The following is a 26,324-nucleotide window of genomic DNA, read 5'->3' on the forward strand; positions in this document are numbered from 1 at the left end:
ATTAATTCAAAAACGTTCAGAAATTAAATTGAAAAAAAGTTTTTTTTTTTAACTGCAAGTAAGGAGCGACATTAAAACTTAAACGAACAGAAATTATTTTGTATATGAAAGGGGCTGTCCATTACTCAACACCCCGCTCTTTACGCTAAAATTTTTATTGTTTTAAAAAGTAGAGTTTTGAGAAAGAGTCAAGAGTAAAGTACTTAAGTGTAAAGAGTGGGGCGTTGAGGATGGGACAGCTTCAATCATATTCGGAATAATTTCTGTTCGTTTTAAGTTTTAATGTCGCTCCTTACTTGCAGTTAAAAAAAGCTTGTTTTTTTATTTAATTACTTTAAATAACACCATAATCAAATTAATCTGATATTCAAGAAACTTCAATCTACTGCTTAAGTCCAACCATTTTGATAAATAAGACGTATTTACGTTGAGAACTACATTTTCTTTTTTTGCTTTAAAGTATACAAATCTTAATAATTCCAATAATTTTTGGGACACGAATCACAGTTTCAACTATAAAATTATATTCTTATTTTACTTTCATTTTTTTTTTTTATTGGCTTAAACTATAGCAAAAACCTTAGTTGACATCATTTTTTTTTTAAATGCATCTGAAGTTTCTTCTACCAAGAGCTTTAAAGTATACACATCTTAATAATTTCAATAATTTTTGGGAAACGAATCACAGTTTCAACTATAAAATTATATTCTTATTTGACTTTTATTTTTTTTTTTATTGGTTTAAACTACAGCAAAATCCATAGTTGGCAACATTTTTTTTTTTTTATTGCATCTGAAGTTTCTTCTACCAAGAGAACCTTAATTCACAAGAACAAAACATAAGATAATGTTTTGTGGGAAAAGCTGAGGCCAAAAGAGAACCATCAAATTTCATTTTTCACTACAGATTGGAGTGGATCCTGATGTATCTTATTAGTTTTGGGGGAGCAGAACAATTCTCCAGAAATAGGACCGGAAAAATAGCCAAAACCTTATTATCCTAAAGGGCTTGAAACTTACACCAGTAAGTTCTTAGGCAAAATGGAAGTCTCTTGCATACAAAAAAGGAGGGTCACCATTAACTGGGCCTACATTTCTTATCAATTTGTTCGGCATACGTATCTGAGAGTTCTTGGGCTAAGGGGATCCGAATCCTCTAAAATAATTAATAAAAAAAATCTGTTCGCCAGAATATGGGGTGATAAAACATCCCATCAACTTTATTCTGACGACTTTAAATTTGAAAACATCAGTCCCTGATCAGGGGGTCCCTAAGAACATGAAAAATTTTTGTTTTGGGAAACAAACCTTAACATACCTAATTGGGGCTTCTAAAAGGATCAACCTAATTTTTGTTCGGATTGGCTTTAAACTTTAAAGGATTGTTGCCAGGGTAAAGGATGCTACACATTGGAGAGGGTGATATAATCCCAAGAAAGAGGTAAAAAGTGTGTTGTGATTGATAAGTTTGAAACTTCCTGCTACACGTCCCTGTTCCAAGGGTAATCTAATATTAAATTTAGAATAATCTGATACAATTAGCTGATGTATCAGATAATCTAATATAATCTGATATATAATCTAATAATTTGAGATAATATGAGGGCAGGGTTCCCTCAGAATTACCATGGGAAAAGGCCATTTTTTACAAGCGACTTGAAACTTACTACCTTAAGTTCCCTGTCAAGAGGATGCTAGCATTCCAAAACAGATAAGGTTGAGACTATAGCTCCCAAGAAATAGACCAATTTTTTTTCATGGCTTAAAACTTACACCCGTAAGTCGTACCTGAGAAGAAAAACCCAAACCAACCTTTGGTTGAGAAATAAACCTGAAAAACCAATTTTTTTTTCGTAACCGAAAAAAACTTTCAAGGATTATTGCCTTTGCTCACACATTTTGTTGGGAGATAGGTTGAGTTTTAAGGGGCTCATGTAAGGGCTAAAAGGTATTCTTCCCTGATCAGTGGGAAAATTGAATTCCTTAGTCTTTTATCCAGGAAGAACTGAACGTAAAATCATATTTTAGGGGCATAAAGACCAAATTTTTTTTTGAACTTGATGCCTCCTCCAAGCCCGCGCTCCAACGTGTAGATCGTACTACGACACAATTGGCAGGAACGCAATTTTGTTTTGTTGCATACATAGCTTAGATACCAATATTGGTATCTAAGCTATGCTCCGACCTTTAGATTCAGACTGCCAGTTTCCTGTCTCCAGCCGCCAGCATCGCTACCACGCATTGTGTCCCAAAAATAAATCGAGTTTTCATAACTGTATTGGTATCTAAGCTGTAGCCTAAACATTAAAACTACATACCGTCATGGAAAATCTTGTATTAAAAATTGAGTTTCCTGCTTTTCTTAAAATTGAGTTTCCTGCTTTTCTTATTTTTTAAACATATATGGCTGTGAAAATTTTGCCAAAGAAAATCTAAAGAGTCAAATTTCATCTTTAGCGTTTTTGGTGCTTTAACATTGTAGGATAGGGCCATTACACAGCTGTATCATACACTTTGCGTTTGGTGATCACCACCTGCCATATTGAAAGTTCAGAGCTACCTATTTTTTCAGATACTTAATTTTTACCCGGGATTTTCAAATTTTACTTTTGTGACCCATTGGGAATGTTGAGAAAAATCCATTCTATAGGGCTAGCTATTCTGGAAACCAAACCTATTTTGTTGTCTAGTCTATACACTGTTTCAAAAAAGCTGAGTAACATATCTGTAGGAAAAGAAGATATGGAGGAACTTCAGAAGAATCCCTACTATTCAAAGTATGCTGGAAAAATAGAGCAGATGAAGAAGTAAGATTGTTTTAATTTCATTTTACCAACTAGCTTATGAGGCTAGAATTTATGAAAAAATTATAAATGATGGTGGAGGGATATTATTACTAACATATAGGCCTACTTCAATTTTACCAACTTTTAAAATGAATGAAATCTGAAAGGGCTGTTCATTTACTCATCACACCCATTCCAAGCTATTTGAATGCTGGAAATTCAATTGAAAAAAAAACTAAAGAGGAACATATCAAATAGGCTTACACTTAGACTACAGTACTCACCTCTCCTAATTTTCCAAGATGTAGGCCTATGCTATAAAAAAAACAACATTTAAAACACAGGTAGGCATAATAAAATTCTATTTTCCAGCAATAAAAAGGATAAGGGCCCAGCTCTTTGAAAGTGCTTAGTTGTGAACATATATCTTGAGCCTCTTTTTATGCTCTTTTCAAATATAATTATACTACAGCTCCTCTATACTTGACCCCCTAATGTACAAATATACAGCCCAAATTATATATTTTCTATGTGTTTTCTGGTTCTCAATTTTCTCACAGCCAATTCAATTTATGGATAAATTAATTTAAACAAGAATGATGCTAGTAGCTTAAAGTAAACAATTCTTTAAAAATTTATAGATTGTTTATTGAATTGAATAATCATGAATCAATGCCTATGGATTGTATAATTTTAGCAAGATAGAATAATGATCAAATAGTAAGTTTTTAGTCCTTGTTTTAACTGTTTTCTATAGGAAAATTGAGAAGAAAAGGTATCACCTTCCATGGTAAATAAATGGCTTAATATTATATTTCATAGTAGGAAGTCTATTTTATCTCAAATGAACATAAGAAGGCATCAAGTGCTATGTTCACCTTATTTATAGGTCATTGATTTAAACTCCTCCAATTTTATCAAATTATTTCAAATCACACTTGTCAGTAATAAGGATGGCTCTTGTAGATGCCAGTCAATGATTATGGTGACTCAGTTTATTTCAAACTGTGTGCCATAGCTTGCTACACCATTCTCTGTCTACAAGTAACTTGAAGGCCTCAGTGCTTCAGAGACATGATTATATTCTGGTTAAGTGAGTTCTGTAGGTCAACTAGATAGTTGGATAAAAATTTATTTTGCAGCCTGGTATTAGTGCATTTCTTGATCTTAATCTCTTGTTCTTGAAAAACTATCAAACTGGAATATGTTTGAGATAATATCATGGTTACAGATAAACTTGTATGTCATTAATATGTAGTTGTAGTAGTTTGATGTTGCTGATTTGAGTTCTTCCCAGTTATACTTCCATTCTTTTGTTGACCATTTGTTGTCAAGATGGTTCTTAAAGCTGTTTGTGGTTTGACAACACAGAGGTTGGCAACACAGTTGGTCAGAAAATGGGCATGTTGCTGCTTTGAGGAGAAATGTCTGGATAACTGCAAGTTATGTCCCCTTGTACAAGAGTCCTAAGACACCAGAGGAAGGAGACCAGGGAAGTGCCTTTGAATTAATAAGTTTATGAACCAGAATGGTATCACCCTGCCTTCTTCTATAAACTAGAGTTTGGAGTTTCAGCTTGCATGGCCTTGTAGGTCAAGGGAGTTCATGCAGTCCACTCACCATCTTAGTGGATCTTCTCTGGACATCTTTTTTTGAAAAAGGGGGATGCAAGGACCATACCTGTCTCCAGCCTTGGCCAACAAGTCCTTTGTAAAAAAAGGCTCAGGATTTCAGGAGAACTGGAGAAAATTGTTCTTTTTATGAGCCCTAGTGATGAGCTAGCTGATGCTGCTGCCTTCTTTGCATGAGTGCTAAATTTAAGATGCTTGTCAATAATTACTCCTAGGTCACGTTCTTCCAACACTGGAGAAAGAGACTGACCATAAAGAGAGTAAGTTGGATTGATATTCTTGTGTCCAAACATGGTATTTTGACACATTGAAAATGAGTAGCCAAGATATCACCCAAATGCTAAGGAGATTAAGGGCTTTCTGAAGTTGGGAAGTATCCTCAAGAGTGCTAGCTGGACCAATTACCTCGGAATCATTTGCATATAGTGTCATCTTGCTTTTAAGTGCTGGAGAAGCATCATTTATGAAAATATTGGACATGGTGGGGCCAGGCACACTACCCTGTGGAACCCCACTGATAACAAACTGAGAGGAGGAGAGGATAGGATTACCATCTGCATCAAACAGACTTACATGCTGAACATGATTCCTCAAAAAATCCAGAATCCATTGACGAATTTTTTCCTCCAAATCAATAGACTGTAGCTTAAGCTCGAGTCTATTATGACAGACTTTGTAAAATGCTTTTGAAAAATCAAGAAGGATCATGTCAACAGGGATTCCCAACTCCAGTAGCTTTTTAATATAGTCATATGACTCAAGCAGATTAGTATCAACTGATCTGTTGTTTTAGAAATCTTTTTAGGTTGATTTTCTTTTGTCAATCCTCTGTATCTACTTTGGCAATATTAAAGGAGGGCATACTTTTTAGAACTTTATAATGTAGTGGGTCATTATCTGTAACTATAAATACTGAGATAAATTACTTTATCTAGTTCATTAGATATCTCTCTTGGGTTTTAAATTTTTGAGGCATCTTGTACAAGTTGAGTAACAGAATGGCTTTAAGGCTTACCTGATGGTACATTATGTCCAAACTTTTTTTTGTAGGTTTTTGTTGCTGCTGCCACTGATTCCTCATTCTTTTCAGTTGTATTCTTGTGAGACTTCTCAGCTGCATACATGCATGTTTCTATTGTGTACAACTTCCAATATTTTCTTCCTGCTCCTATCTTTTTTTAATTCCCTTTGTGATGTATGGGAGGGTTTTCGGTTTCCTTTTCAATATATAAAAGAGTGATTTTCAATAGCTTTCAATTATATTCTTTTCATAGTTCTCCATGACTCTTCCACTTCTGTACCTCAATGAAACACCAATCAAATTGAGTCAGTTCCTGACAAATGAGACTGTAATCATGTGTTGTAAATTGTAGTCTTTGGGAATATAGTCTAGAATGTTCAAACCACTATGCTGTTTCTGGAAACATGGCCACAAGTTCTGGTGTCAACTCATTTCACCACAGATAGAGGACAGATCACTTCAGCAGAATCTGGTCCAAAAGCTTCCTGGTGCTGCGTTGGACTGCATAGCCTGTGTCCTGCATCCTTTGGCTGGTTTTCACTCAAGCGAGCTGCATGCTGCATAGTCAATTCAGACGGTCGGTAAAACTCCCTAAATTCATACATTATCGTATCACGGGCCTGCAGCAAGCCTGCTGATTCAGACGCATTCCATATCGTTGGTCAAACTGCAGAAGTTTTCAGAAGATGCAACTTATCTATTTCTAGTAGCAGTTTTCACACCATGAATTGGCAACAACTGTGAGACTAAGTTGCAAATTTCCTGTGATAAAAGGAATAAAAAAAGTAATGTTTCTCTGGGTATGAAATATTCAGTTGAATATTGGCTTCAGTATGGCTCATTTTGAAAAAGGATTATTTCCAGGCTTTGGGTAAGCCATGGGTGTAATTAAAAATCATGAAATTATGAGACCCAGACTAATAAATCTTACAGCTTCACTGCCCAGATTTTTTCAATTATGAAAAAATGGTCTTTTTGCTTCTGATTTTCCAGATTATTGTTAAACTGTATGTAAAATCATTAGCCTTATTCTAGAAATTGGGAATCTACTGACTGAATTTTGTCTGATTTTATTGGCACATCCCAGGTATTCTCCGGTTTTCTAGTAGTACCAGGCCTTTATTGAAAGCCAGTAAGCAGATATTTCTTTAGTACATGTATCTGTTTTTCAGAAACTAAAGACAAACCCGTGGTTAAAATTTGAACCAAACGAATCAGAAGCTCTTATACACGTGTAACCCCACTTATTTGTACAAACGCACGCAAGAGGTCAATCCCACAATAGCCCCTCTGTCAACTCAGAAATCTTTAACATGGAAAAATTTAAATGCAGAAGGAATAAGAAGTTGGCTGATACGATTTAAATTTTTAGGCTCCTATTGGCTTTGAGAAGAACCAGGCATTCAAACCTGTGATCTGCCAAGGAGCTAGGCCTTGGAGAGAGAATCACTCCGCCCATCGAAATAAGACGCTGCACTGCCGCTGATGCAGGCGGCATGCAGTTGAATTTCCAGAAAACCAACTCAACCTCAGGATAGTGTCTCAAAACTGACAGATCTTTTCTAGAGTCACTTAGATAGCGCAAGACTTCAACTCTTGTTGTTTTCATTTCATTCAACTGAACACTGGCTTCCTCTTTGTCAGACATTTCAAAGAAATTCTTAGGATATCTCAGTAATTTAAATCCAACAATGTCTTTGCTGGCACTCTGTTTTCTTCCAAATGCCTTTGCCTCGTTCACAAGCATACTCACAACAATCTCCTTGTCCTCATCTCTTAAAAATTTATCCTTAAAATAGGGAAGAGAACAGGCGGCTAGGTGGTAGTCAGCGTAAAGAGATGGAGATCCATAGAGGAATGGAAACCTTTGCCTAAGTCTTTCTAACTGGGTCCCAACCAGTGCTTTTGTATACTTGACAGATAGCTGAATCTTTTGCATATCTCTTTGCAGTGACCGAAAGGTAGGGAAAATTATCCCAAAGAAAGCTTTGTCTTCTCCCTGGAGCATGTCAAAGGCTATTGCTATAGGTTTTACTACAGAAACATATTCGATTAGAAACTCTATCTCATTTTGATTAAATCTTGGTTTCTTTAGTACGTCGCAAACTGTGGGCAGTTTTACAGCTTGATGGCATTCAAGAGTTCTTTTCAGTGCTCCATATTCAGAGTTTCATCTTGTAGCATTAGGCCAAATCAACTTTTTCTCAAAAACTTCCATGACAAGATCGTTATTTTTTGAACTGTGGCTTAATGCATTCCACACTGAATATCATTTTGCTTTGACATTTAACACTGCTCTCCTGAAGTCAAGGTCCTTTTCTAAGGCGCGTTGCCAACAGTTGTTGCCAGCAGGTTCATCGTGTGTCTGCATTAGCAAAAATGCTGTGGAAAATACATCTCCAGCTCGTACTCAGACCCTTCACCTGAAAACTTATGAACATGGTCACAGTTGTCACTCATAGTTTCTACTCCTGTTTTTTTTTCAGAAGCTGAAGCGTGATTGACACTGCCCCTATCTTCACATACAAGGAAAAAAGTTGCGGTAGCAGAGAGTTTTGTTACAGATAGTGAAACTAAACTAAACTAACACGTCACTTAGTATTAAAGTTTTTTTGCAAATCAGTTGTTTTGATATTATTCGGCTCTCCCTCCTGAATATCAATGTCAGCATCCCATTCATCTTCTTCAATGTTTGGCTCAATGGGAAGCTTTGCATTCTGTTTGAATATTTTCACAAAGTTTGATGCATTGTCCGTCACAATATCTCTCACTTTTTCTAAATTGGTGTCCAAACCATACTCTCGAAAAACGCTGAAGATCGTTTCAGTTATTCTGACAAACGCATGTGAACCTGTAAATCTTCTAACAATACAGATCATTGGCAAAAAATGATTCTTACCACCTAAGACAAGAGCAGTGACACCCATGAAACTCCGGTTGCTGCTAGACCAGATATCACAAGTCATTGTGACGTAATCTGTTTTCTACAAAATCTCGGTGATTCTTTTCTTTGTATCGGACAACGATTGGTCGATCTTTTTTGCTAACGTCTCTCTAGACATTATCGAGCCAACATACGGATTAAGGCCTAAAATCACGCTTTTGAAAGCTTCACTTTTCACACTTCACTTAATGGACGCATATCCATGACAACATAGTCCAATATAAGCTTGTTAGCTTGTTCTTTTGTGCATCTTAGCTTATTTCCAAAGAATTCCTCTTTTTCAGTTGAGATATGTTTTGTGATATCAGAGCTCGATATGAGCCCTTATCTTAGGTATCTTCGGTCTAGCTTTCATTCGGATCCGTTGCTCAATTTGCAAGTTAAACTAAATCAAACAAAAGCTCGACTTCTTTCAGCACTTAAAACCACTCCCCTCGTACTATTTGAGCTTGGATCTTCATCTCAAAACTTGATGCATCTTTCGTTCAATTCTCATCGAGATCCATCTCTCCACTTGCAAGTTACACTGAATTAAATGAAAACTCAACTTTTTTAGCACTTACAAGCCCCTCCTCCTCGCCCTATTTAAGCTAGGGTCTTCATCTCCAAATATCGTGTGTCTTATGGTCTTTGGCATCTTTGGCTTAACTTTCATAGAGATCCATTACTTCATTCGCAAGTTAAACAGAGCTAAACAAAACTCAACTTTTTAGCTCTTATAGCCCCCTCCCCCTCGACCTAAATAAGCCAGGGTCCCCATCCCAGAACTCAATCCGTGTCATACTTTTTAGGCGTTTTTGATTCAATTTTCATCGAAGAGTAAAGAATAGCATAGCATCTAATATCACCCAGGCATCATCATCTATTTAGATGGTGGAAAAAGTCCATCAAGAAAAGTTTTTGGGATCCCCCTGTCCGTCCGTCTGTCTGTGCAATCGAGATTAGCAGAAGAGCCACCGGTCATTACCAAAGCACATGCACAACAAATTTCGTGTCAAAGGTAAAGTATTTGAAAACACGTACAGTGTCAGTATCTTAAGTAATAAGTATTTCGTAATCTTACTTAAGTGTCAAGTAATAAGTACACCCTGGAGTTTTTACTTAAGTAAAAGTACAAGTAATGTAAAATTTAACTTAAGTAGTACTTCAAGTAAAAGTACTTCAAGTAAGTGACAGCACTGCTCCTATAGACCCTATTATCTTATATTTATCCTGTCTGTCCTCGGTTTTCTATAACATAATCAATAAGGTTTCCTGTCTTACCATCATGAGAATTCAATGTTAACTTATGGGCCATTTTATGACCAAACACCGTATTGGTTATGACTAGATTATTATACCTACAAAATTGTAAAATTCTGTAGCTATTACTGTTTTCTTTTCCTACACCAAATCTACCTAGGCTAGGATACCATCTATCCCTATTTCTACCGACCTGGGCGTTGAAATCTCCTAGTAAAAACACCATATTTCTACCTGAGACCCTGTCCATTTGCTTCTGTAACTGTAAGTAAAATTCATCTGAATCACTAGTACCTCCGTCAGTCGGTTCTACAGGGGCATATTCTACCATAACTGATACCCTGAACTTTTTAGTCATAAAATTAGCAATTAGCAATCTATTATTAATACCTACCCAGCCTAGACAAGACTTAGTAGCTTCCTTATTCATCATGAGCCCTACTCCCTGTCTATGTACCCCATCCTTCCTGCCTGAGTAAGCAAGTTCTAGATCACCTGATTTCATGCTTCCTACCCGTGGGATATAAGTTTCTGAAACTCCTAGTAAGTCCAGTTCGAATCATCTGAATCCGTCAGTCAAAATATTGATACGATAATCATTTTTTAACGTGTACCATTCCAAGTTCCAATTTTCATATTCTTTAAATAATTGAAATTGCTTTGGTCTCAGGAAAAGCGATGATCCCGTATACCAGTGCGGGACGGGGATCAACATATCTTCTCAGGTCTACACCGAAGCGCCTAAGCTGGCTTAGAACCGGACAGCAACAAGTCCCTGGGACCTCCTGTATGAATGAAGTCTTTGTGCAATCCTTGGCCCATCTTGGTCGCAGCATGGATTTCAGCACTTGGCGATGCTCTTCAATCAACAAGAGGAGAAATCCTGCACAGACTGTCTCAAGCCTATTACCTCTGGTTCATTATATATTCATGACTAATTTTATATATATATATATATATATATACATATATATATATATATATATATATATATATATATATATATATATATATATATATATATATATATATATATATATATATATATATATATATACTAGCTGTTGGGGTGGCGCTTCGCGCCACCCCAACACCTAGTTGGTGGGGGCGCTTCGCGCCCCCCAAGCCCCCCCGCGCGCGTAAGTCGCTACGCGCCATTGTAGTTGTGTCCCTATGTCCCACCTGTGAATATAGATATATATATATATATATATATATATATATATATATATATATATATATATATATATATATATATATATATATGTTTTTAACAACGTAAAACTTGCGAATATACAACATTCTTTGCTGTCCCATTGTCTGTGCATATAAATAGATTGTCAGGTTTACCGACTCTTGAACATGCAACATATAATGGTCCATGGGAAAACAATCCGTATTCAGATCTATACCTCATGATTCTAATGATTGCCCTTGAGCTTTGTTGATGGTGATTGCTAATCGAACATTCTCTGTGTCCCCATCGTCATTTATATATCCCCCTGTGCCCCCCGGCGTCCCCGTTGTAGTTGTGTCCCTGTGTCCCGGTCGTCATTTATATTCCCTGTGTCCCGGTCGTCATTTGTATTCCGGTGTCCCAGTCTGTATATACATTCGTTTTTGAAATGGTAAATGATGAAATAAATTTTTGTATTTTTCCCCTTTTTTTCTTTTTAGTTTTTTTTTTGGTTTTTACATTTTTTTAGTTTTTTTAGTTTTTTTCTTTTTTCTTTTTAGTTTTTTTTATTTTTATTTTTTTAGTTTTGTTTTTCTTCTTTATTTTTCTTTTTGTTTCCTTTTTTTATTTTTTTTTATTTTTTAGTTTTTTTAGTTTTTTAGCTTTTTTAGTTTTTTTAATAGTTTTTAGTTTGTTTTTTTCTTTTTAGTTTTTTTTGTAGTTTTTACCTTTTTTTTAGTTTTTTTTTACTTATGTCCTGGTCGTCATTTATACTCCCTGTGTCCCGGTCGTCATTTGTGATGGTTTGTTGACGGTGTTTTGTTGATGGTGATTGCTAATTGAACATTCCTTGTGTCCCGGTCGCTTTCTCTTTGAGTGTCCCGGTCGTCATTTATATTCCCTATGTGCCGGTGTCCTGGTCGTCATTTGTGTCCCAATGTAATTTCGTAATTTCGTCAGTCGAAAACATGACGTCAGTCGACACAGAAACATGACGTCACCTGACACACAGACAACTTATTTTTATATATATAGATTTTTTTTTTTTTCTTTTTAGTTTTTTTTTATTTTTATTTTTTTAGTTTTGTTTTTCTCCTTTATTTTTCTTTTTGTTTCCTTTTTTTATTTTTTTTTATTTTTTAGTTTTTTTAGTTTTTTAGCTTTTTTAGTATTTTTATTAGTTTTTAGTTTGTTTTTTTCTTTTTAGTTTTTTTGTAGTTTTTACCTTTTTTTTTAGTTTTTTTTTACTTATGTCCTGGTCGTCATTTATACTCCCTGTGTCCCGGTCGTCATTTGTGATGGTTTGTTGACGGTGTTTTGTTGATGGTGATTGCTAATTTAACATTCCTTGTGTCCCGGTCACTTTCTCTTTGAGTGTCCCGGTCGTCATTTATATTCCCTATGTGCTGGTGTCCTGGTCGTCATTTGTGTCCCAATGTAATTTCGTAATTTCGTCTGTCGAAAACATGACGTCAGTCAACACAGAAACATGACGTCACCTGATCCACAGACAGACAGACAGACAACTTATTTATATATATATATATATATATATATATATATATATATATATATATATATATATATATATATATATATATATATATATATATATATATATATATATATATATATATATATATATATATATATATATATATACTAGCTGTTGGGGCGGCGCTTCGCGCCACCCCAACACCTAGTTGGTGGGGGCGCTTCGCGATAGGTTGGTTGGGGGGGTGCTGCTGATAGAGAAAGTCAGAAAAGAAAGCGTGCCCAGGAACTATCAGCAGCAAGTTTTTTGGCATAGACTCTTTGAGCATCTTCATCAGTCATTGTAAACTTAAACATTAATAGATTTCTACGTGAACATATGTCTTATATAACTTGAATGACGTCACCGTCAAAGCAAAAATGACGACAACTAATTTCATGACGTCAGCCGACACAGAAACATAACGTCACGTGACAACTAATTTCATGACGTCAGCCGACACAGAAACATGACGTCACCTGATCCACAGATCCACAGACAGACAGACAACTTATTTTTATATATATAGATACTAGCTGTTGGGGTGGCGCTTCGCGCCACCCCAACACCTAGTTGGTGGGGCGCTTCGCGCCCCCCAAGCCCCCCCACGCGCGTAAGTCGTTACGCGCCATATTAGTTATGCGCCATTGTAGTTGTGTCCCTGTGTCCCACCTGTGAATATAGATAGATTTATATATGTGTTTCAAACTACGCAAAAATTGCGAATAAACAACATTCTTGGCTTTCCCATTGTCTGTGCATATGCAAAGCCGTATGTACTAATAATGACGTCATATACAAACGCTCTTTTTACAAACAAACAAACATGCATCCACATAACTCGTTTTTATATAGATAGATACAATACAAATTAACTGCGTAAAACTTGCAAATAAACAACATTCTTCGCTGTCCAATTGTCGCTGCATATAAATACATTGTCAGGTTTACCGACCCTCGAACATGCAACGTACAATTGTCCATGGGAAAACAATCAGGATTAAGATCTATACCACATTTTTCTAATGATTGACCTTGAGCTTTGTTAATGGTGATTGCAAATACTAATCGAATTGGGAATTGCAATCTTTTAAATTGAAAAAGCAGATCCGTTGGAATCATGGGAATGCGAGGAATAAGAACAGCCTCACCCTCATAAGGCCCTGTCAAGATTGTGGCCTCTATTAGGTTTTCCATTGTTTTTTTTTTACGGCAAGTCGCGTGCCATTGCAAAGCTTTGGTGGGTTGATATTTCTTAAAAGTATTATTGGTACGCCTATTTTTAGTTGTAGCACGTGTGGTGGAAACCCTGAAGGATCTATGGAATTTAAAAATTCAGATGGATAATTAACCGCTTCATTTGGTTCCAAAACTGTGTCGACTGACTTGTAAAGGACTGCCTGGTCTCGAATCTTGTTCAAAACAATATTGTTGATTTCGTGGACGTCTATATTTTTGGGTGCGAGAATCGCTCTTTCACTTAGCCATTTATTATTTTTATAATTTTTTAGAATATTCGGAAATACTTTTTCAATCAATTCATTTTTGGACGTCACTAAATTACAGAAATCAGCAGGTAGTTGTATACGTCCTGAAATTGAGTCTACAGTTTGACCAGAGTCATCGTTTTGCAATCGGACACGCATATTTGTAGTTAATTTTAATATTTTTACGTTTGCCTATAAATTAGAATTTTTTAGGCAAGCATTCATTTCGTCTGCAGGAGTTAAACTACGTAAAAATTGCGAATATACAACATTCTTGGCTTTCCCATTGTCTCTGCATATACAAAGCCGTATGTACTAATAATGACATCATATGCAAACGCTCTTTTTACAAACAAACAAACATGCATACATACAACTCGTTTTTATATAGATAGATAGATAGATAGATAGATAAAATACAAATTAACTGCGTAAAACTTGCGAATACACAACATTCTTCGCTGTCCAATTGTCGCTACATATAAATAGATTGTTAGGTTTACCGACCCTCGAACATGCAACGTACAATTGTCAATGGTAAAAACAATCAGTATTAAGATCTATACCACATTTTTCTAATGATTGACCTTGAGCTTTGTTAATGGTGATTGCAAATGCTAATCGAATTGGGAATTGCAATCTTTTAAATTGAAAAGGCAGATCCGTTGGAATCTTGGGAATGCGAGGAATAAGAACAGCCTCACCCTCAAAAGGCCCTGTCAAGATTGTGGCCTCTATTAGGTTTTCCATTGTTTTTTTTTACGGCAGGTCGAGTGCCATAGCAAAGCTTTGGTGGGTTTATATTTCTTAAAAGTATTATTGGTAGGCCTATTTTTAGTTGTAGCACATGTGGTGGAAACCCTGAAAATAATATCTCGAGGTAAAAACTGATCACCGACCATAACGATGGCCACTTCGTCGATAGTTGGAGTATTGTATCTACGCACATGTTGGCCAGGAGGCGTTTTGTCAGCGGAAATAACAATTTTATGCGTATAAGTAGGCATCAAATCGATGGCTGTTTTGAACAGACGCACTAAATTATTATTTTCGTGGAAAAGATGTTGTAATTGGGAAACGATTGTCCTTTCAATTTTGGGAGAAATTTCGCAACGTGCATTCAATTCAGAATTTCTATCACTGATGAAGTACAATTGTAAAAATTTATGATTCTCGCCTGAGAATGGTAGAAGAGACCCTGCTCTATGATAAATTTGCCCTTTTACTTTGAAAGTAGACATAAATTGATCTGGATTTTCAATTTGGGCTCCAAACGACGTCATTTGGAAACATGAGTTGTATTTTCTGATTCATTTATATTCCTTATGTCCCGGTGTCCCGGTCGTCATTTATATCCCCCTGTTTTATGTCCCGCTTATTTTTCAGTTTTTTCCTTTTTTTATTTTTTTTCTTACTTTTTTAGTTCTTTTAGTTTTTACGTTTTTTAGTTTTTTTTTAGTTTTTTAGATGAATTTTTTTTTAGTTTTTTACCTTTTTTTCTTTTTAGTTTTTATTGGTTTTTACCTTTTTTTAGCTTTTTATCTTTTTTATTTTTTTTTATTTTTATTTTTAATTTTATTAGTATTCTTTTTCTCTTCTATTTTTCATTTTTCCTTTTTTTTTAGTTTTTTTTAGTTTTTAGTTTTTTTAAGTTTTTTCCTTTTTTTAGTTTCTTTAGTTTTTTTAGTTTTTCGGCTTTTTTATTTTTTTATTAGTTTTTAGTTTTTTTGTAGTTTTTGCCTTTTTTTAGTTTTTTCAGTTTTTTTTTTAGTTTTTTACCTTTTTTGGCCTAACCAGGATTTGAACCTGGGACCTTCATTCTCCGTTCTGACACCCTCTCTCACCGAGTGACTACTCCAGCATGTTCAATTTGGTGTTTTAAATGGTATATTATTAACCAAATTAATGTCTTTTACAATATACTAAGCATCGTCATAACAAAAATGATGGCAACTAATTTCATGACGTCAGCCGAAACATGACGTCACCTGATCCACAGATCCACAGACAACTTATTTTTATATATATAGATATATGAAATGGATAAGAGAGCTTTTAGAAATACTTTCAAAAAATCAAAAAAATTCAACTTGGAATTAAAAAAATTATAAATCTCATCATTTGTGGAAAGTTTCCTTGTAACAGCCGGGAATTGAACCTCGATCCAGTTAGTTTGCAGACGTGGCTAGATCCACCACGCTGTTACAAGGTGTTGGAAAGGAATATCCAGAAACTATATGAAGTTGATAAGAGAGATAAATAGCTTGGCTCTTAGAGAAAGCTACATCATACCCTTGAGAAGTAACTATTATTGTAACCATGAAGTCCATACTTTCAGTTTTAAATTAACCAAATTTTTCTGTTTTTCGTAAATATGGTTTCTAAGTTACCATTTCTTAGAGTTTTAACCACTATTGGAACAACGAATCTTTACCCGAAGTAATGGCTGTAAAGATTTTTATGAATATAACTTTGATTTGTCTGACATTAAACGAAAAAATGTTTTTTCAAATGAAAGTAAAGAGCGATCTTAAAGCTTAAAACGAACGGAAAGTTTTCCACGTTTTAAGGTGGGTGATTCCTCCTTAACCTCTTGCTCTCTACGGTAGGTTTTCATAATGTTATAAATGTTTTATTTTTGTGTTCTAGATACTTTTTTCATTGAAGTTCTTGGTGCCATTAAAACAACATCAAGGTGTCTCTGAACCAGTGTTGCCAACGCTTCAGAAGAAAAAGTACCACAAAATGCCCTAAAATTGTACCACTGATCAAAAAATCGTACCATATCTATTTTTTTTGCGTGTTGTGCTACGGGGAAGACGAAAAAAATTTTCTACGCACAACACGTGGACCATCTGAAAACTAAATTACAAGAAAGAGAACAAAGTATCAGACATCTTCTTTCAAAGATATGTGGGAGACCTCCTTTCCCCTGCTGAGACCATTTTGGTGTCACTCTTCCAAATAGCTGCTCACTTATTTTGTACTTACCGTACAGATAGGTGTGCTGCTTCACGCTATATTATGACCGCAAGAGGCCAATAACAGGTACTTAAATAAATGTGTAAAGGAAAACTTAAAACTCTAGAAGAGAAAACAAATGAAAACTACAATTTCCTCCGCTCGCTGCGTCCTGACACCCAGTCAAATCTTTTTGTACCATATTGTACCACATTTTGCAAAATGTACCAGGAAATTTGTGATTGTACCAGAATGTACCTTTGGAGGTGAAATGTACCAAAATGGTAGCCTACAATTGTACCGCTGTTGGCAGCCCTGCTCTGAACTATATTATTATAAAGTGTGGTTTAATACAATTTTCCTTAAATTAAGAATGTCAGTTAAACATTAGTTGAGTGGGATCGCCCCCTAGTTGAAAGTTGCTCCTGCAAAAATTCCCTCTGGAGAATGTATCCCGTGGAGAATTTCACCCGTGAGAAACCCCCCCCCCTCTAGTAAATGATACTCTTGACAATTCCAACCTGGTAAAAATTTCCCCTTTGGACAATACCTCTTGATATTTCCATATCTAAAATCGGGTTGGCAAAGAGAAATTAAGACAAAAGAAAAAGAATTCCGCATAAGAAATCTGGCAAATTCACCCAGTGTAAAATTTCCCTTGGAAAACTCACCCTCGAAAACTTCCCTCCCCACGGAAAAATATCTCAGTGCAGAAAATTTCCTTGGAAAATCCCCCCTGCTGAAAATTCTCCCCCTCCCCCAAAATATGTTTGTATAATTCCAAATAACAAATAGGCTATTGTACGTAAACAATGGACAAATTTCATGACTTACAGACCTTTCCCCAGGGGCTATTGGTGGTCTCGTTATCAAACACTTCGTGATAACGAACTGTAGTAAGGAGCGACCCGGCTCAATAGTAACCAAAACTCTAAAAAATGGAATTTTGATACCAATACATACATAAAAAGAATTGCACTTTAATGCTGATTTTAAATATATAAGTCTCATCAAGTTTAGTCTTACCCATCAAAAGTTACGAGCCTGAGAAAATTTGCGTTATTTTAGAAAATAGGGGGAAACGCCCCCTAGAAGTCATAGAATCTTGACGAAAATCACACCATTAGATTCAGCGTATCAGAGAACCCTACTGTAGAAGTTTCAAGCTCCTATCTACAAAAATGTGGAATTTTGTATTTTTTGCCAGAAGGCAGATCACGGATGCGTGTTTATTTGTTTTTTTGTTTTTTTTTTTTGTTTTTTTTTTCCAGGGGTGATCGTATCGACCCAGTTGTCCTAGAATGTTGCAAGAGGTCTCATTCTAACGAAAATGAAAATTTCTAGTGCCCTTTTTAAGTGACCAAAAAAATTGGAGGGCACCTAGGCCCCCTCCCACGCTAATTATTTTACCAAAGTCAACGGATCAAAATTCTGAGATAGCCATTTTATTCAGCGTAGTCGAAAAACCTTATAACTATGTCTTTGGGGACGACTTACTCCCCCACAGTCCCCGTGGGAGGGGCAACAAGTTACAAACTTTGACCAGTGCTTACATATAGTAATGGTTATTGGGAAGTGTACAGGCGTTTTCAGGAGGATTTTCTTTGGTTGGGGGAGGGGCTGAGAAGAGGGGGATATTCTGGGGGAACTTTCCATCGATAGTTTGCCATGGGGGAAGAAAATCTCCATGAAGGGAGCGCAGGATTTACTAGCATTATTAAAAAAAAACAATGAAAAAATAAATATGAAAAAGTTCTTTCAGCTGGAAGTAAGGAGCAGCATTAAAACTTAAAACAAACAGAAATTATTACCCATTTGAGGGGCTCACCTCCTCCTAATACCTCGCTCTTTATGCTAAAGTATTTTTAGTTATTTCAACTATTTATTCTACGGCTTTTGTGATTCTGGGGTCATTCTTAATGAATTGGGACCAAATTTAAGCTTTAGTGTAAAGAGCGAGGATCTGACAAGGGGGCGAACCCCCTCATATATGTAATAAAAATATGAGAATACAAAAGTTCTTTACGTAAGCTAATTTATAAGTTACGTAGATCTTTTACTAATAAAAATATTCGTAAAAAATTAAAAATTCTAGTTGACTTTTTAATTAACCAAAAAATTGGAGGGCAACTAGGCTTCCTCCCCCGCTCTTTTTTTCTCAAAATCAGCCGATCAAAATTATGAGAAAGCCATTTAGCCAAAAAAAATGCAAATTTTGTTTTAATTATTCCTCTGCGGAGAGCCAGAATCAAAACATGCATTGATTCAAAAACGTCCAGAAATTAAATAAAAAAAAAACAAGTTTTTTTTTAACTAAAAGTAAGGAGCGACATTAAAACTTAAAACGACCAGAAATTACTTCCTATATGAAAGAGGCTGCTTCCTCATCAACGCCCCGCTCTTTACGCTAAAGTTTTTACTGTTTTAAAAAGAAGAATTGAGAGAAAGAGTCAAACTTTAGCGTAAAGAGCGAGGCGTTGATGAGGAAGCAGCCTCTTTCATATACGAAGTAATTTCTGGTCGTTTTAAGTTTTAATGTCGCTCCTTACTTTTAGTTAAAAAAACTTGTTTTTTTTATTTAATCCCCAAAGGCATATCTACTGGACTTTTCGACTTCTAAACAAAATGGCTATCTTAAAAATTTTGATTGGACGACTTTGAGGAAATAAAGGGGGGGTGGAAGGAAGGCTAGTTGCCCTCCAATCTTTTTTTAGTCGCTTAAAATGGACACTAGAAATTTTAATTTCTATTTGAATGAGCCCTTTCCTAATATTCTAGGACTGTCGGTTCGATGTGATCACCCCTGGGCGAAAAAAAAAACAAACAATAAACACGCATCCGTGATCTTTCATCTGGCAAAAAATTAGAAAATCCACATTTTTGTAGATTGGAGCTTGAAACTTCTACTACATGGTTTTCTGATACACTGAATCGATGGTGGGATTTTCATTAAGATTTCTTGACTTTTAGGGAATTTTTCCCTACTTTTCTGAAATTCAGGTAAATTTTCCAAGGCTCATAGCTTTTGATGGGTAACACTAAACTTAACGAATCTTACATATTTGGAATCAGCATAACAAGCTAATTCCTCTTTTGACATATCTATTGATATCAAACATCAGTTGTTTAGACTCTCCGTTACTATTGAGCCGCTTCACTCCTTGTTGGTTACCACGAACTGTTTGATAGTCTAAGTTTTGCAGAAGAATGTTTCAGGAAATGGGACTGATTTATTGATCAAACAGTTCGTGGTAACGAAGTGTAGTAAGGAGTGACCCGGCTCAATAGTAACCGAAACTGTAAGAAATGGAATTTTGATACCAATAGTTGCATCAAAAGAATTGGATTTTAATGCTGATTTTAAATATTTAAGTTTCATCAAGATCAGTTATACCCATCAAAAGTTATGAGCCTGAGAAACAGTTTTTTACTGTTTTAAAAAGAATAGTTGAGAATAAGAGTCAAACTTTAGCGTAAAGAGCGGTGCGTTGATGAGGAAGCAGCCCCTTTCATTTACGAAGTAATTTCTGTTCGTTTTAAGTTTTAATGTCGCTCCTTACTTTCAGTTAAAAAACTTGTTTTTTTTTTTATTTAATTATATAATGAGAGACTTGTTTTGCTTCATATACCCGTTGTATAATGTCATTCAGACTTTTTTTCTGAGCTAAGGGTTTTGAATGCCAGCCAATTATATAGGTATATATATTTTTTAAATTCACATTCTGAGTATTTCTATAGCCTATGCATAGAATGTTTTCATGGCATTGATGAAGTGAAGTTGTGTTATTTTATGAAAAATTTCTCTTGCAAATCTTTTCTTTACATTTAGCTATTTCTGCATATTTTCATACTGAATCACATTTGATTACTTTTTTCTTAGATTTAAATCCATACGAATGCTGGAAACTTTGCTTTTATATCTAGCTCTAGAAAAATATGAAAGACATCCGAAACTGTTAGAACCTTTTTTGGCGAAAAAAAAATGTTTTGTATGTAGCTGTCCACTTTCAAAAATCGGGTCATCCATTTTTGCTTTTTTCTCTTCAAATACGCTTTCAAAATCACTGAATACTTTAAAACCACTCCTTCAAGACATAATTTTTTTTTGCTCATGCATAAACAAAGGAAAACAAAAGTATGACAAACAAGCTTATAAATATAAAAGTTACGTTGAACAACAGAAAAAGAAAAAAACAGAAAAAGTGAAGAGGGAACAGAAAAAGAGAAAGAAGAGGCTAATAAATTCAAAGAATTAACTAGCCCCACTCCAGCTCAAGCATTTTGCTGAAATGGTGGCAAACGCAACAACTAGTCTGCAGAAACCCCAAGTTTAAGAAAAATTTCTGCAGCAGAACCACTACCGAAAATTACTGTAGCGAAAATTGCTGCAAAATATTTCCAAAAACTTAATTCAAAACTCCGAGAGATTTCAAATATTTCGTGGAACAGGGAATGCATTTCTTACCCGATATACTGTTCGGGAATTATTACCTGATCTTAAGGGCTGGGCACACGTAGCTTTTTTGCTGTCAATTTACCTAGTCGACGCCGATTTGCAAAGAAAACGGCAGCGATTTGAACTTCGAAAAATTTTCTAGTTTTCGGTGCCAAATTATAAAAGCCTTGCCGGATTTCATCTTGATCAATAAAAAAAAAGAAATCCCCAATCCGATCCGTCTCTTCTGCGGGAAAATCAAAAGAGCTAAACAATAATAATTAAATATTTAATAATAAAATAACTTCACAATTTAATTACGACAGAATTTAAAATTTAATTCAGACTTTTTTAATTAAATCAAAATAAATAAATTAAAAATCAAATAATAAAAAAAACTAAATAATAAGTTGAGATCTATCATGCAACTATCGATAAACTGCGGTTCACTATTCTTGTCCATGGTCTTTAGTTTTGAAAATTTCGCGCTAAGGGCATTGTTTTCTTACCCTTATCGATAGCGCACTGAGAAGCTGAAATCAGTGCCAAAAAAAGATACATGTGTCCGGCCCTATACTGTTTTTTAAGCCATAGGTATATACTTTAAATTGATTTTAGTTTACTATTTGATTGAGAGTAGACAGGACAAAACATAGAATTAAACCAGTAAAGGACTTGAATTTTGAATATTGACATTAAAATGTGGTTTTGCTACTGCAGTCAGTAGACCTTCTAAAATTATTAGAAAAAAAGTAACATTATGGCTCTGTTAATGCAAAATGTGTTTTGTTACAAATTACAGTTTTACAAAATTATATAATATATATATTATATTATTATATATTACATAACACAAAACTATATATATATATATATATATATATATATATATATATATATATATATATATATATATATATATATATATATATATATATATAGCTATATAAATAACTAGAACATAGATAAGAGATGAAATGAAAAACTTTTGATAAGTATATTCTAGTATGAAAACTTTCTGACAAACATAAAAATGTACCTTGTTTCAGATCTCTAAATTTTTTGATTAATTATCATAAAAAGTTAGAAAGGGTGAGAGATATTGACTATACAAAAAATACAGTATCAGTATTGATAGCTATCCCGAGAAGTAAAAAAAAATTCTGAAGGGGCGGCAAAAATGAACCAAATTAATACAAAACTAAATAAATAAGAAAACTTCTAATACAAATCGCTCATCCTAATTGGCAATGTTGATATTTTTGCAATGGGGTTAGGAAACCGTCAGAAAAACATAAGCACTTTTAAAATTTAAGCAAGGTTTCATTATTTGGACTTCCCTCAAGTGATATCTGTTTGGTTTTTTTTTTCCTTTGGTCAAATACTTTTTATATTTTCAGCTTTATATCTAATATTGGATATATTATTTTTTTTCTAGAAATTCTCCCTCAGTCTTCGAAGAAAAACTAAAACAAACCGAAGAAATAAGAAAAGAAGCCGAAAAAAGAACCGATTTCTCTGTGCCATCTACCACTCCAAAGAGCAACTTAACCCAACAGTTTTATAAAGAGAAGGTAGTGCTTCTTAGTAGTCTGGTTACCTTTGCCAATTCATGTGCAATATTAATATATTTTTTTCCAACATATATATATATATATATATATATATATATATATATATATATATGTATATATATATATATATATATATATATATATATATATATATATATATATACTAGCTGTTGGGATAGCGCTTCATGCCACCCCAACACCTAGTTGGTGGGGGCGCTTCGCGCCCCTCTCAAGCCCCCCTCCCCGCGCGCATAAGTCGTCACGTGCCATATTAGTTACGCGCCATTGTAGTTGTGTCCCTGTGTCTCACCTGTGAATATAGATAGATATATATTTATGTTTTTAACTACGTAAAACTTGCGAATATACAAAATTCTTCGCTGTCCCATTGTCTGTGTATATAAATAGATTGTCAGGTTAACCAACTCTTGAACATGCAACATATAATTGTCCATGGGAAAAACAATCCGTATTCCCATCTATACCTCATTATTCAAATGATTGCCCTTTAGCTTTGTTGATGGTGATTGCTAATCGAGCATTCCCTGTGTCCCCGTCGTCATTTATATATCACCCTGTGCCCCTGGCGTCCCCGTTGTAGTTGTGTCCTGTGTTCCGGTCGCCATTTATATTCCCTGTGTCCCGGTCGTCATTTGTGCCCCGGTGTCCCAGTCTGTAATTTCCCTTTGAGTTTCCCGGTCGTCATTTATATTTCCTGTGTCCCGGTGTCCTGGTCGTCATTTGTGTCCCAGTGTCCCGGTCTGTAATTTTACTTTGAGTGTCCCAGTCGTCATTTATATCCCCTGTGTCCCGGTCGTTATTTGTCTCCCGGTTGTCCATGGGAAAAACAATCTGTATTCAGATCTATACCTCATTATTCTAATGACTGCCCTTGAGCTTTGTCGATTGTGGTTGCTAATCAAACATTCCCTGTGTCCCGTATTCCCTGTGTTTTGGTCGATATTTGTGTCCCGGTGTCCCTGTCTGTAATTTATCTTTGAGGTTCCCGGTCGTCAGATGTATTCCCTGTGTCCCGGTGTCCCTTTCGTCATTTGTGTCCCGGTCTGTTATTTCGTCAGCCGACAAACATGACGTGAGTCGACCAAAAACTTCATGACGGCATAATGCTCAATCCTTATAATGACGTCAGTCGACACACAAACATGACGTCTTGGGCTTTTTCTTCCAACCAAGTTTCATCCAGATCCCTCTATTCTAAGCGTTTTCCAAGATTTCCCATTTCTCCCTCCAACTCCACCCAATATCACCAGATACGGTTGGGATTTAAAATGAGAGTCTGACACGAGTTTGGGGATTTAATCGGGGAAACGACTGTTATCAAGTCAATTTGTGCAGATCCCTGACACGCCTACCAATTTTCATCGTCCTAGCACGTCCAGAATCACTGAACTCGCCAATGCTCTGAAAATCCCCCCAGCTCCCCCAAAGAGAGCGGATCCGTTCCAATTATGAGAATCACGTATCTAGAACTTGTGCTTATTCTTCCCATCAAGTTTTATCCCGATCTATCCAATCTAAGCGTTTTCCAAGATTTCTATTTCCACGCTCCAACCTCCTATGTCCATGGATCCGATTTGAATTGAAAATTCAATCAGCATCTGAAACATAAGATCCTTCTATATATCAAGTTTCATTACGATGTGATCACCCATTCGTAAGATAAAGATACCTCAATTTTCATGTTTTCCAAGATTTCCGGTTTCCCCCTCCGACTCCCTCCAATGTCACCGGATCTAGTCGAGACTTAAAATAAGAGCTCCAAAGCACAACATCCTTCTAAATGTCAAATTTATTTGAGATCTGATTACCCGTTCGTAAGTTACAAATACCTCATTTTTTCCTAATTTTTGCGAATTACCCCCCCCCCCCCTCCACCCCAACTTCCCCAAAGAGGGTGGATTCGGTCCAGCTATATCAGTCACGTATCTTGGACTTATGCCTATTCTTCCCTCCAAGTTTCATTATGATCTCTCCACTCTAAGCGTTTTCCAAGATTTCTGGTTACCCCCAACTCCCCAGAATGACACTGGATCCGGTCGGGATTTAAAATAAGAGATCTGAGTTACGAGGTCCTTCTAAATATGAAATTTCATTAAGATTCGATCACTCCGTAAGTTACAAATACCTCATTTTTTCTAATTTTTCAGAATTGACCCTCCTCTCAACTCCCCCAAAGAGAGAGGATCCGTTCCGGTTATGTCAATTACGTATCTAAGACTTGTGCTCATTTTCCCCACCAAGTTTCGTCCTGATCTCGCCACTCTAAGCGTTTTTCAAGATTTTAGGCTTCCTTCTCCAACTCCTCCTAGTGTCACCGAATACGGTCAGAATTTCAAATAAGAGCTCTGACACACGATATCACCTGATATCATCTGATCACCTGTTCGTAAGTTAAAAATACCTCATTTTTTCTAATTTTTCCGAATTAATTTTTCTGGTAAATACCAAGTGCCATAAAAACTTGTTTTTTTTAAATTGAATCTCTGTAAAAAGACAAGAATACCAATGAAATGGAACATCAAATGAAATGGAATGCCAAATGAAATGGCTTTTTACCATCAAATATAAATTATTACACTCACGGCTTTAGAACAACCTAAATTTGTTTGCCCGTAAGACATGGCTTATCGTGAATAACCTCCTTTACTATCAACTATTGACAGTTTTCATTATCAGCTGATAATCACACCATTGTCATTTGCTTTTACCCTTTCGAATCACCAAAATTGATTCAAAATTGACTTGCACGGACAAATTTATTCTTTGGGGGCGAGGGAGAGAGGGAGCAGGTTGTATGACGGAAAAAAGCAAAATTTGGAATATTTTGTCAAATATAATATAGGACATTAGGATTTCATTATATATAATATTATATAAACCAAATATAATGTATTTTTTAAATAAAACACAGGACGCACTGTATTATAGGACATTAGATATAATATAGCATATTACACAAAAACATGCTTAGTATGTACATGACTGTAAAAGCACATTAATCACTCCTTAAGAAACCAACCTCCATGCTATTGAATTTTCCATTATTTGGAGCTGATTCTTAAAATTCTTCTCTGTAAAAGAATAATTTTAAGAACCCTGATTGGCTGGGGTACGTTTGTTTCTCCTTTTATACCTTTAATTGACTGTAAAGGAAAGAAGGAAAGAAATAACAAAAAAAGGAAAGCAATACCTTGAATAATATGACAATCTGTAGTAAGCTACTCACGAAAGTCCCTTCAGACAAGAAAACAACTCCTTTGCTCGTGATTTGAAAGCAGAAAGACTGAATATTGGAAGCTATGGTGATAACAATGGTCTAGTATGATTCCGAAACATGGCCACCCCAAAAGAGGGAGAGAGATTTTGCGGATTAAAAAGCATCGCTTTTGTTTTATTAACGTTAATTTTAAGTCAATTATTCCTGCACTGATCAGTGAAACTTTCTTACAATTCACCTTGGAACCGAGTTGTTGCTTGGTATTTATCCACGAGAAATTTGAACAGATATTTA

General features: G+C 35.4%; 1 protein-coding gene across 2 annotated transcripts in view; it reads left to right on the forward strand.

The window, feature by feature from the left end:
• The first annotated feature begins 2,573 nt into the window (after positions 1 to 2,573).
• The window catches only part of LOC136035564 (ATP synthase mitochondrial F1 complex assembly factor 1-like), a 108,827-nt gene continuing 85,076 nt past the window's right edge, over positions 2,574 to 26,324 (forward strand). The window contains exons 1-2 of one of the 2 annotated variants that reach the window (XM_065717435.1): positions 2,574 to 2,807; positions 22,657 to 22,792. In XM_065717435.1, the coding sequence (XP_065573507.1) occupies positions 2,626 to 2,807; positions 22,657 to 22,792 (318 nt within the window). In that variant the 5' untranslated portion in view covers positions 2,574 to 2,625. The remainder of the gene's footprint in view (positions 2,808 to 22,656; positions 22,793 to 26,324) is intronic. The other variant, XM_065717434.1, reaches the window with a different exon arrangement.

Source organism: Artemia franciscana, chromosome 14, assembly GCF_032884065.1.
Source record: "Artemia franciscana chromosome 14, ASM3288406v1, whole genome shotgun sequence".
Classification (NCBI taxonomy): Eukaryota; Metazoa; Arthropoda; class Branchiopoda; order Anostraca; family Artemiidae; genus Artemia; species Artemia franciscana.